This window comes from Pseudochaenichthys georgianus, unplaced genomic scaffold (assembly GCF_902827115.2).
Source record: "Pseudochaenichthys georgianus unplaced genomic scaffold, fPseGeo1.2 scaffold_1323_arrow_ctg1, whole genome shotgun sequence".
NCBI lineage: Eukaryota > Metazoa > Chordata > Actinopteri > Perciformes > Channichthyidae > Pseudochaenichthys > Pseudochaenichthys georgianus.
In genome coordinates, this window is record NW_027262211.1 from 26,752 (window position 1) to 37,701 (window position 10,950).

Below are 10,950 nucleotides of genomic sequence, written 5' to 3' on the forward strand. Positions count from 1 at the left end.
CTTATTAAACGTTTTCTAAACATTTAAGTGTTTCTAAATAAATAAATAAATACTTAAGTTTCTAGAGTTGTATTTATTTATTTTTAATTAAATGAGGAGAAAGAGAGAGGCAGAACAATTTCTTCTTCTTGGATTTGCGCCGAAACAATGCACATTATTCTGAACCAGGTAACGTTTTTTAAATATTTCTACACATAAAAACGAGATCTAAGTGAATATATCAGCTTAAGTAAATGTATTAATTTAATTGATTTAGTATTTTTAAATTATTGTTATTTATAGTTATCTATTTATGTGTTTGTTATATTATTATTGGATTCGCGCCAAAACCAAGCACACCGTGTTCGGCATTGACAGCACTGTGCTCGGATTCTGATTGGACGGCTGTGAGCTCATATAAAACGCCCTCGAGCCAGCCCCACTCGAGCTCGTGAGGGCTGGAACCAGAGAACACTTGTTGCCACGGAAACAGCAAAGGCGGGAAAAAAATCACCAACTGAAGAAAGAAAGAAGAAGGTGAGTTTTTTTTAATCTGCCATTTTAACGTTTTTAACAGGCAACGTTTTTAAACTAAAGAAAGACTTAAAAAGTGTATAGTGACTTTATTTAACATGTTTTTACATTAATTCTTCAAATGTAGTCTTTCCTGTGTGCTGTTCATTATTATATCCATTGTTTAAATACTATAGTTAATGCCTTTGGCTATGTTTGGCTATGATATACAATATTATACTATAATATACCATTAAATGATTAGTTTTTGGCTTTCAGATCATCTCCAATATTTATTTTCTTTATTATTTTATATTCTTATTTTAAAACTTAATTTGACAAGGTTTGTTTATTGTTATTATTAGTAGTATTAGTAGTAATATTATTAATTATTATTATTAGCATTATATATTTATTATTATTAATCAATGCATGAATTCATTTTTAAAGCCTAAACTCTGCTTTATAATCTAAATATATCAGAAAAAGGAAAGTGGGTGGTTTGTTATTGGCAGCGGGTCAGTGGGTAACCCAAACACACAGTGCATTGTTGTGTCACATGTATTTATTCTGCAGTGCCATTTAAAGGTCATTATGTACAGACTGCACAATGTTTAACTTGTCTGACGACTGTGTCCTGGCTCAGAGTCAGAGACGTGGTGTTGTTGGAGTATCGATTACCAACACAGCTTTTTGTGCCCTAAAGACTGGGTCACGGGGAAATGGAGTCAAGGTGACAGGACTGGAAAGTAACAGCACATGTAATCAAGTACACATTGAGGTAGTTCATGTATTTCCATTTTCTGCAACTTTAAATGTCTTCTGTGCTACATTTTGGTGGGACATATTATATATGTTTGCACTTTATTTATGTCAAAAGTACACAATTTCAATCATTTTGTGTGTTTTTGTGTCACTTTGTTGCCATGTTTCTATCTTTTGCTGCTTCTCTGCAACTGTGTACACACGATGAATAGAGAAATGTCACGTGATCTTGATCCAATATTAGGATTAAGTGCTAATAATGAGTGCTATTCTGTCTAGGGATGCCAGCGATTATTCGAATATTCGTTACAGTCTCCATATTATTTTTAAAAATCGATTTTATTTATATATTTTTTATTATTATTTATGTTTTTTTTTTTTTTTCTGGCTTAGTTTCAACCAAAATATATAAATATATATATGCTAATGTCGGTCGAATAATCGATTATTATTTGCCAGGGCTGCCGAATAATCGATTTTGATCATGGTCAGTTTCTGGCAACCCTAATTCTGTCCTATAACAACGTTGACTTTTAGTACTTTAAGTTTTTTTTTTTTACTTGTACTTAACATTTTTACACTTTCCTTTTTCTACTTTTGAAGCTCGTTCAGCCACTGTTTATATTGTATTACTTATCTGTTTTGTTTTTAGCCTTTATAAAGAATATGTTTGCTTTAATTAGCTCCCTTCAGTTGAAGCCAGTTCTTCAAACAAAACCCCTAAGTGTGGATTAGTATTTTCCGTTGCAGGCGTTTCTTTTTCCAGCTAAACTTCTCAAATGAAGTCAGCAGACTGAGTATTTTTAGAGCTCAGCGTGTGTGTGTTTCACCTGATGTGTAATGGATATGACACAGCAGGGGGTGGGGGGCATGAGTGAGGACGCAGGACACTGTAGGAAGTGGACCCAAAAAATACATTTAGCAATTTTTTTAGGTTTGTGATCAAAATGTTTGTGCAACGATCTTCCATTCCTCCTTTGCTTAATCAATGCACATTTTATTCTCCTTTCTGAACATTATACAGATATATTAAACTTTAAAGCAAGGACTGGCGGAAGCGTAAAGTTAAATGTAACTTTGTTCCGCTACGTTACACCCGCTGGAGGAAGGGAAACCCACACCTGTCAGTTTATTTATAACTACATCCTGATAGACGGCACCATCATCACTGCGTACATTTTCCTGATTTCCTTTTTTTTCAATATTTATATTTCTTGTAAACATTTGTCTTTTCAATGTTTTATTGTTGTGATAGTTTTTATAATATTTCTATATTTGATTTCATTTTAAATATTGATTGCTCTTAGTAGAGTTCTTTGATAACGTCTGTACCTGTGGATATTTCATGAGTTCTCTTGAAGAGGCGCGATGAAGCTCTTTTCCTGTATATCTCCTGCACTATGTTACACTCACGCTCCTATTGGCTAGCGCTCCAACTCATTGTACGTGATAGGCGGAAGGGGGCGGGACATCTTTGAGCGGTTGACCAATCACAACAGAGCCGGCCGGCGAACCAATCAGAGCAGACTGGGCTCTGGTTTCAGACAGAGGGTGAAAAGAGGTGATAATTGCCTGACTTTATATATTATATTTAATTTCAGAGCCGCTGCCGGCCGGGTGTTTCCTCACAAATGTCGTCTCCAGTTGTCCTCCACCTGCTCAGGTGTTCTCGCTCCCTGCTGACCCGACGCCCCTCCCATCACACCGGCACAGCGCCCGGACAGGTGAGGCGTCACGTAACACAAACCAAACTCAATGGCAGATTTTAAAGATTATAAGATTTCGGAGACATATTAGGATTTGATTCTACACTTTTTTAGAGTAGATCAGATCAAATGGATAAAGCCCTTTAGAAAAGTAAAGAAAAAAGACAATTAAAAGCAAGAAATGCACAATAAATACATACATTCCTATGTAAAATGAATATACTCAAAAGAATTGTGAACAAATGTATATAGAAATAATAATTGTAATAATATTTTCCAAAATCTAAATAATATTAATGGAAATAAATTAAAACATTAATGTGAAAATGTATTAAAATGCTTATAATTATTTGTATTTGTTTGTTATATATGTCTTTTGAATTATTTATTTATCACATTATTTACATTTATTTAAAAAAATGTATATTTATTTTTTTGACTTTTACATTTCCACATTTATTTAATTATCCTTCTTCATCCCATTTGATCTCCGCCTGACCTTAATAGTTTATTCTCTGATTTGATTGGTCGTCCTGCAGGTGGGCGGGGCCTCGAACAGAGGTGTTGGAGTTCGGTTTGTTAGCGGCGCCGTCAGCGTCCGACCCGTCGCCTGGGACTCGTTCGGGATTTGGGACGACCGGATAGAAGAACCGGTTCTCCTGCCGTCCAGCATCAGATACGGGAAACACAGCCCACAGGTACCGGGAGAACATGGACTAAGTCCAGAGGGAGGAAGCAGTGGAGTACAAATACTCTGTTACTGTACTTAAGTACATGTTTCTGGTATCAGTGCTTTACTCCACTACTTATTTTCCTGACGACTTTTTACTTTGACTTCTTACATGTTGAACTCAAATACCTGTACTTTCTACTTCTTACATGTTGAACTCAAATACCTGTACTTTCTACTTCTCTCATGTTGAACCCAAATACCTGTACTTTCTACTTCTCTCATGTTGAACACAAATACCTGTACTTTCTACTTCTCTCATGTTGAACTCAAATACCTGTACTTTCTACTTCTTACATGTTGAACCCAAATACCTGTACTTTCTACTTCTCTCATGTTGAACCCAAATACCTGTACTTTCTACTTCTCTCATGTTGAACACAAATACCTGTACTTTCTACTTCTCTCATGTTGAACTCAAATACCTGTACTTTCTACTTCTCTCATGTTGAACCCAAATACCTGTACTTTCTACTTCTCTCATGTTGAACACAAATACCTGTACTTTCTACTTCTCACATGTTGAACACAAATACCTGTACTTTCTACTTCTCTCATGTTGAACACAAATACCTGTACTTTCTACTTCTCACATGTTGAACACAAATACCTGTACTTTCTACTTCTCTCATGTTGAACTCAAATACCTGTACTTTCTACTTCTTACATGTTGAACTCAAATACCTGTACTTTCTACTTCTTACATGTTGAACACAAATACCTGTACTTTCTACTTCTCTCATGTTGAACACAAATACCTGTACTTTCTACTTCTCACATGTTGAACCCAAATACCTGTACTTTCTACTTCTTACATGTTGAACCCAAATACCTGTACTTTCTACTTCTTACATGTTGAACACAAATACCTGTACTTTCTACTTCTCTCATGTTGAACACAAATACCTGTACTTTCTACTTCTCTCATGTTGAACACAAATACCTGTACTTTCTACTTCTTACACGTTGAACACAAATACCTGTACTTTACTACAACTACAGTACACTTCAAAGCCTCTTTACTTTCACTTGAGTAAAGAAGTTTAGTCAGTACTTCTACTTTCACCAGAGTATTTTTAAACACGAGTATCTGTACTTCTACTTGAGTAAAGGATGTGTGTACTTCTACTTGAGTAAAGGATGTGTGTACTTCTACTTGATTAAAGGATGTGTGTACTTCTACTTGAGTAAAGGATGTGTGTACTTCTACTTGATTAAAGGATGTGTGTACTTCTACTTGAGTAAAGGATGTGGAGGACATTCTAATTCCCTTAAGAGAAACTGATAAATGATGAAAAATATATAATCCAGAAATTGTGAACAGATGTAGAAATGATAATTAAAATGCGTTCTGATTGGTCGTGTTTCCCAGGCGAGCGTTTCCCGGGTCGGCTCCTCCTCCGTTCTGGGTCTGAGGAAACAAAACGAGGACCGGCTCCGAGTCGCTCGGATCCACGAAAACATTCAACTGTACGCCGTGTTCGACGGGCACGGAGGGCCGCACGCCGCCGAGTACTGCTACACCTTCATGGAGAAATACATCAGGTGATATTAGTATTTATTTATCAAGTACTGCTACACGTTCAGGGACGAGTTTGATACTTATTATTTATTTTACTTATTATTGTTATTTATTTTTTGAATTTTTTTTTTTTATCTGCAGAGACGCTCTGGAGGAGGACGACGACCTGGAGAGGGTTTTAAAGAAAGCTTTTCTAGACGTGGATAAAGCTCTACACACACATCTCAGCTACTTCAACAACCGTGAGAGACACACACACACACACACACACACACACATCATACTGAGATAGTAAACCATCTTAAATATTCTTTTAAAAGTTTAATTGTATTGGTTATTTTATCTACAGTATCATAATTCTCTTGTTTCATTTCATTATTAATATTATTTGTTGTATTATTGTTTTACACTTTCGAACTAAATCAAATACAAAAATATTACAAAATACTCACTTAAAAACGACATCTCCCATCATGCACCTCAGCCTCCTTCCTGACTGCGGGCACCACGGCGACGGTTGCTATGCTGCGGGGCGAGGAGCTCGTGGTCGGCAACGCTGGAGACAGCCGGGCCATCCTGAGCCGAGGGGGGGAGGCGAAGAAACTCACCCGCGATCACTGCCCCGACCTGAGGGACGAGAGGGAGAGGTACATATACACTACATATATATATATATAAACAATATATATATATATATATATTATATACACAATATATGTATATATATACATAAATAATATACATAACTGATTTTTTTCATACATTTTTTGGAGGGATTTCTCAAATGTGTTGAACTTTATATTATTATCTGTGTGCCTCAATTTTTGAACTTATTTCACATATATTTTGTATATTTCTCTAATATTTTAAATAAAAATCACGCATGTCAGACATTTATCAGAACTATTTAAATTTCTCTTTTGTCTCTATTTACTTTCTAATTATTTAACTAGTACTTTTTTGGGTTATCTAATACTTATAAAATGGAAATTCTGTGTGTGTGTGTGTGTGTGTGTGTGTGTGTGTGTGTGTGTGTGTGTGTGTGTGTGTGTCAGGATAAAGCGGTGCGGGGGCTTCGTGACGTGGAACAGCGCCGGTGTTTCTCACGTTAACGGACGCCTCGCCATGACGCGCAGCATCGGAGACTTTCACCTGAAAACCAGCGGCGTCATCGCAGAGCCGGAAACACGCCGGGTCACCGTCAGTACACACAAATACATACTAATACACACTACGTAGTTAATATCTAAGATAAGATACAATCAGAATCCCTGACCTCCTCCAACCATCCAGCATATAATCAAATACAAAATAAAAAGTAGTGCAAATAGTCTCTATCCATGTAAATAGAATATGATACAAGAACATCCTGTGACAGTTCTGAGGATTTAGCAGCCAGGCATCCATTACATGTCACTTGTTAGTCGCTTTTATCCAAAGCGACTTCATACTCAATACTGAGGAAAATCCCCACAGGAGCACTTTGGGGTGAAGAGTCCCAGGGACAGAACGACATGCTGACTGCAGCAGGGTTTGAACCTGTGCCCCCCTGATCCCAACACCAAGGCGCTATCCACTACGCCACACGCCTATATATATATATCGCACACAGTGGCGACTGGTCATTAGGGGCAGGTGGGGCACAGCCCCACCTAGTGTCAGCAGAAAGTATTAAAATAATGATTACAACAAAATGCAAAAAATAAATTAAAAAATATATAAAATATATTTTAAGATCATGTTTAATCATCTGATTCGTCTGTACATTGCTGTTTTAGTCTGTGCTCTTCTAATTAGTGTCTACAGTGTGTGCCTATTGAGCTGTTTAGAGCCATGTGGGACAAAACCTGATCCTGCCCCTCCCTCTCACTGTCTATTGCCCCTTTCACACCAGCGCCTTTTCAGCTCCGGCTCGGAGCTAGAGCCTGAAAAGCGCTGGGTTTTCCAGTTCACACCGGAGCTGCGCCGGCTCTTAGCTCCGGAATCCGCTTCATTTCCAGCTCCAAAAAATTGTCGGTCCAGAGGCAAGAGCTTTGAAGCTAAGAGGCGACGTCGCTTACGTCTCTCTTACGTCGAGGCGTGCAGGAAACTAAACCCACCTCCCATGGGTCGACTGTCAGCCTGCCTACAAGCAGTAGTGCCTATAAACACACTTTATAAAGTCAGGCAGCACTAACCAGGCTTCGTGTGATTCTGTTTATTTGTGCCTTACTTTGACCATCCGTTCGCTGTTATCGATCATTGTGGAGAGAGGCAGACGTGTTGTTTTGTATTATAGCAGCTATCGGATGCAAGTAGTCAGTTTAGCTTCGGTTGCTATGCCAACATCACCCGTTTTATACCAGAGACACTTTCATAACAGCGTTGTGATACCAAACAGCATCAATTCAGACTGACACACATTCACTTAGGCTAAGGGAACTGGGGATATGCATCAGCTGCTTGTGTGAGTCGGACAGTGAATACTTTAGAGCGGCCGCTACAGTGTGAGCTAACCGGGAGCTAACCGGGAGCTAACGGGAGCTAACGGGAGAATAAACTCCCGTGGAAGAGCAGCACTGCAGCGGTCGGTAAATGCTGCAGAAACACATTAATAAACAATGAACCACGGCACTCTGGAGCAAAGTATAAGGTTGGAGAAGTCGTTATTCAATTTATTCTGGCTTCGTGTGATTAAAAGCAACACGATCATCGACCCGACGCAGTTGTTGTTGTGAGCTGCCGTTGGGGGGCAAATCAGCGATGTAAACGGTGACGTCATGACGCAGCTCTGGGGCGCCAGGGGGCGGTGTGCACAGAGCGGGAGCTGAAAAGGGAAACCGGAGCTGAACCAGAAAAGCTCCCGCTCGGAGCGAGAAACTGAAAAGCGCTGGTGTGAAAGCCGCATGAGTGAACGGTGACTGCAAAAACTACACTGCGCATGCTCAGAGTATTTTCCTATTTAATGTGTGGCAACAAATAATGACCATAGGGGCAAAGTGCTGCCATCCATACGTCATCTCACATAATTCAGAGCTGATTGGCTGTAAGTACGTGTGCCGCGAAAAGTGTGGTGTGTGAAGAGGAGGAGAGAGAGCTGCAGTGAGGCGTCCTAAAACCAGGAAGTAAGCTGCGCATGGCTTCCCTCCACAAAAAAGCAACAAGATTTCTCCATAGGATTTTAGAAAATAGCTCAAAATAAGATCTGTGGGAAACGTAGCTGTTAGATAAATGCACGTTTTGTTCAGCCGGATAATATCCACATGTCTACCCTACTTTTATCATTTTCGAATCAAACATCTATTGATTAGATTAATGATAGACTTTTGAAACTACAAGAAGATAAGGAGGACTGTTACAAAAAAGTAATAGAGATTTTTGTCCAGAGGGATAGGCAAATGGACTTAATCTTCAAGTCAAGGTAAGACCGCCATTTTATTGAAAATGGGATCTTACTAAGAGAGAACGATTCAATATTTAAATGATAAAATTACATTTTTTTGGGTATCCTTCTGTTGAAATGTCTGTTTAAAAGTAATTGAAGCATCAGACAAAAAAAGCTTTTGAAAATAATATTATATTTTGATTTAATATATTTGTAAACCTGAAGAGTCAGTGCCTCACCAGCCATGAACCTCACTCCTTGTGGGGACCTAAATCTGTCTACACAGTCACGTGTGGGGACTCGCCTCCCTTATGTATGTGTGTGTATTTAAACGTTAAATTCTAAACGTGTGTGTCTTCGCAGCTGAATCACGACACCGACTCGTTTCTCGCTCTGACCACCGACGGCATCAACTTCCTGCTGAGCGACCAGGAGATCTGTGATGTCATCAACAAGTGCCACGACCCCACCGAGGCCGCAGAGGTCATCGCTCAGCAGGTGCGCGACTGATATACAAAATACAGCAGCATGTTTGAACCTGATATTCTCACAGAACAAACACGACCAGCGAGTCTCAGCTTTAAAACCACTAAATCGGTTTAACGGTAAAAACGTGAGGTGGAAAACAAACGTCCTAAACTCCGTCGCTTGGCAACAACAGCCGCGCCGAAGGGTCCTCCCTCTGGTACCAACTCGTGCTCCAACGCCACCACCGGAGACCAGAGGAGACGTACCCACCCCTCTTTGTTCTGTGTGTCTGCAGGCGCTGCAGTACGGCTCGGAGGATAACGCCTCCATCGTCGTGGTGCCTCTCTCCGCGTGGGGGAAGCACCAGAGCTCGCCCACCGTCTACAGCATGAGCAGAAACTTCGCCTCCAGCGGACGATGGGCGTAACACAGGAACGCATCACCGAAGACAATCACAGCCGACTTATAACCCGTTATTTCCATTATGTGCCACCCTCCTATTCGACTATACATCGCACAGGAAAATATGTGTACTTTAAGAGAAGGGAAATTCAATAATATCATATCTTTAAGCGGAGCAGGAGCTTCGATGGGCGTGACACAGGAAAACATCACATTTAGAGCATATTTTTAACCCTTAAAATCATATATGGTATCACTTCCAACATCAACAGTGTATATAGAGTGTATATTAATATATTGTATATACAAAGAAAGGCAGGTTGGGAACAAAAATGTCCCCAAGATTAAAGTGATTAATTACCGTATTTTTGAGGTACTTATTCCCATTATGCGCCACCCTCTTATTCTACTATATGTGACAGGAAAATATATGTACTTTAAGAGAACGGAAATTCAATAATATGATATCTTTAATGCATCAATGTATGTTTATATTTTGTCCAAAAGCTATATTCTACTACTATTCAAAATAAGTGCGTTGCATTCTCACCTCTTAACAACTTAAGGGGTTTGGAAAATAAATAAAACATGTTAAATGACACAAAACCTTCACTTTATCATACTGAGATGTGTATTTATGAAATGTACTAATAATATAAAATAAAAAAATTGGAAATCCTGGGTTCCTTTTGTGTGAAAAGAGGATGTCCCCGCCCCTCCGGTTTGCACAGGAATAACACATCAAGCGCCCCCTCTGCGTCAGACACAACGTAAGGAACGTAAGAAAACACTTCCGTGTATCTTTGACGCTTCCTTTAAGTTGGTAGCTTTTTTTTAAAGCGGTTTAAGTTTGGTTTGGTTTGTTAAATAAAAATGAAAAGATAACATAGAAGACGGAAGGAGAAACACGGACCGTTAAAACAAGACGGAAGTTTGTTTGTAACGCCCTGAAGGTAAAAAGAAACGTTAAGATATCTGTTTTTATCCGGTTTAACCTAATTAAATACTGTTATTGTCACGTAAACAAGCTAAAAGCGATGTTTAAATCTGTTGAATTCACTTTGTTGTGAGTGGAAACAGGTCGTGAAGCAGCAGAGTTTACCTGGTTAGAAGGGGACAAAATGTCTTCAGTAACTTTAGCTTAAAAACATCAACAAACTGAGCTTTTTTTACACAAACAAGCTCAACACAAGTTAGTACTTTCTGTGTATTTCTCTTCATTATCAATTCCACTTCATGCCAGGGAATATAATGCACTGTTTGTACTTATTATCTGTCATAATTAGCTACCAGTTATTTATTTGTATAAGAAAACAATGTATAAAAAGTCCTGAATCCAAACTGGTTGATTGTTAGGGGGCTAATCCTCAATATACACAGAGAAACAGAAACCTTCATAAAGCAGTTTAAAGTAAGAATATTGATGTGTTTATATATCACTTTATGGCTTACATATACACCTACCTACCTACCTACCCACCTATCTATTTACCTATATATC

The 10,950-nt window shown here is 38.8% G+C and overlaps 1 protein-coding gene across 3 annotated transcripts; it reads left to right on the top strand.

Annotated features, from left to right (window-relative positions):
* Positions 1-406: 406 nt before the first annotated feature.
* On the top strand, positions 407-10,128 carry LOC117440905 (protein phosphatase Mn(2+)-dependent 1K-like). Of its 3 annotated transcripts, XM_034077126.2 has the most exons (10): positions 412-516; positions 1,199-1,273; positions 2,859-2,981; positions 3,503-3,661; positions 5,066-5,238; positions 5,357-5,457; positions 5,700-5,862; positions 6,271-6,415; positions 8,943-9,077; positions 9,343-10,128. In XM_034077126.2, the coding sequence occupies exons 3-10, from the start codon at positions 2,889-2,891 to the stop codon at positions 9,472-9,474; spliced, it is 1,101 nt and encodes a 366-aa protein (XP_033933017.1). In that variant the 5' UTR covers positions 412-516; positions 1,199-1,273; positions 2,859-2,888; the 3' UTR covers positions 9,475-10,128. The 3 variants fall into 3 exon arrangements, with proteins under 3 accessions (XP_033933016.1, XP_033933018.1, XP_033933017.1); XM_034077125.2 differs by lacking the exon at positions 1,199-1,273 and having other exon boundaries at positions 407-516; XM_034077127.2 differs by lacking the exons at positions 1,199-1,273; positions 8,943-9,077 and having other exon boundaries at positions 407-516.
* Positions 10,129-10,950: the final 822 nt, after the last annotated feature.

Bases quoted from the DNA above. Each gene is read 5' to 3' on its own strand.
- LOC117440905 (XM_034077125.2), top strand. From the start codon at position 2,889: ATGTCGTCTCCAGTTGTCCTCCACCTGCTCAGGTGTTCTCGCTCCCTG. The intron at 3,662-5,065 runs GTACCGGGAGAA...CGTGTTTCCCAG, and splicing joins ACGGGAAACACAGCCCACAG to GCGAGCGTTTCCCGGGTCGG. The intron at 5,863-6,270 runs GTACATATACAC...TGTGTGTGTCAG, and splicing joins CTGAGGGACGAGAGGGAGAG to GATAAAGCGGTGCGGGGGCT.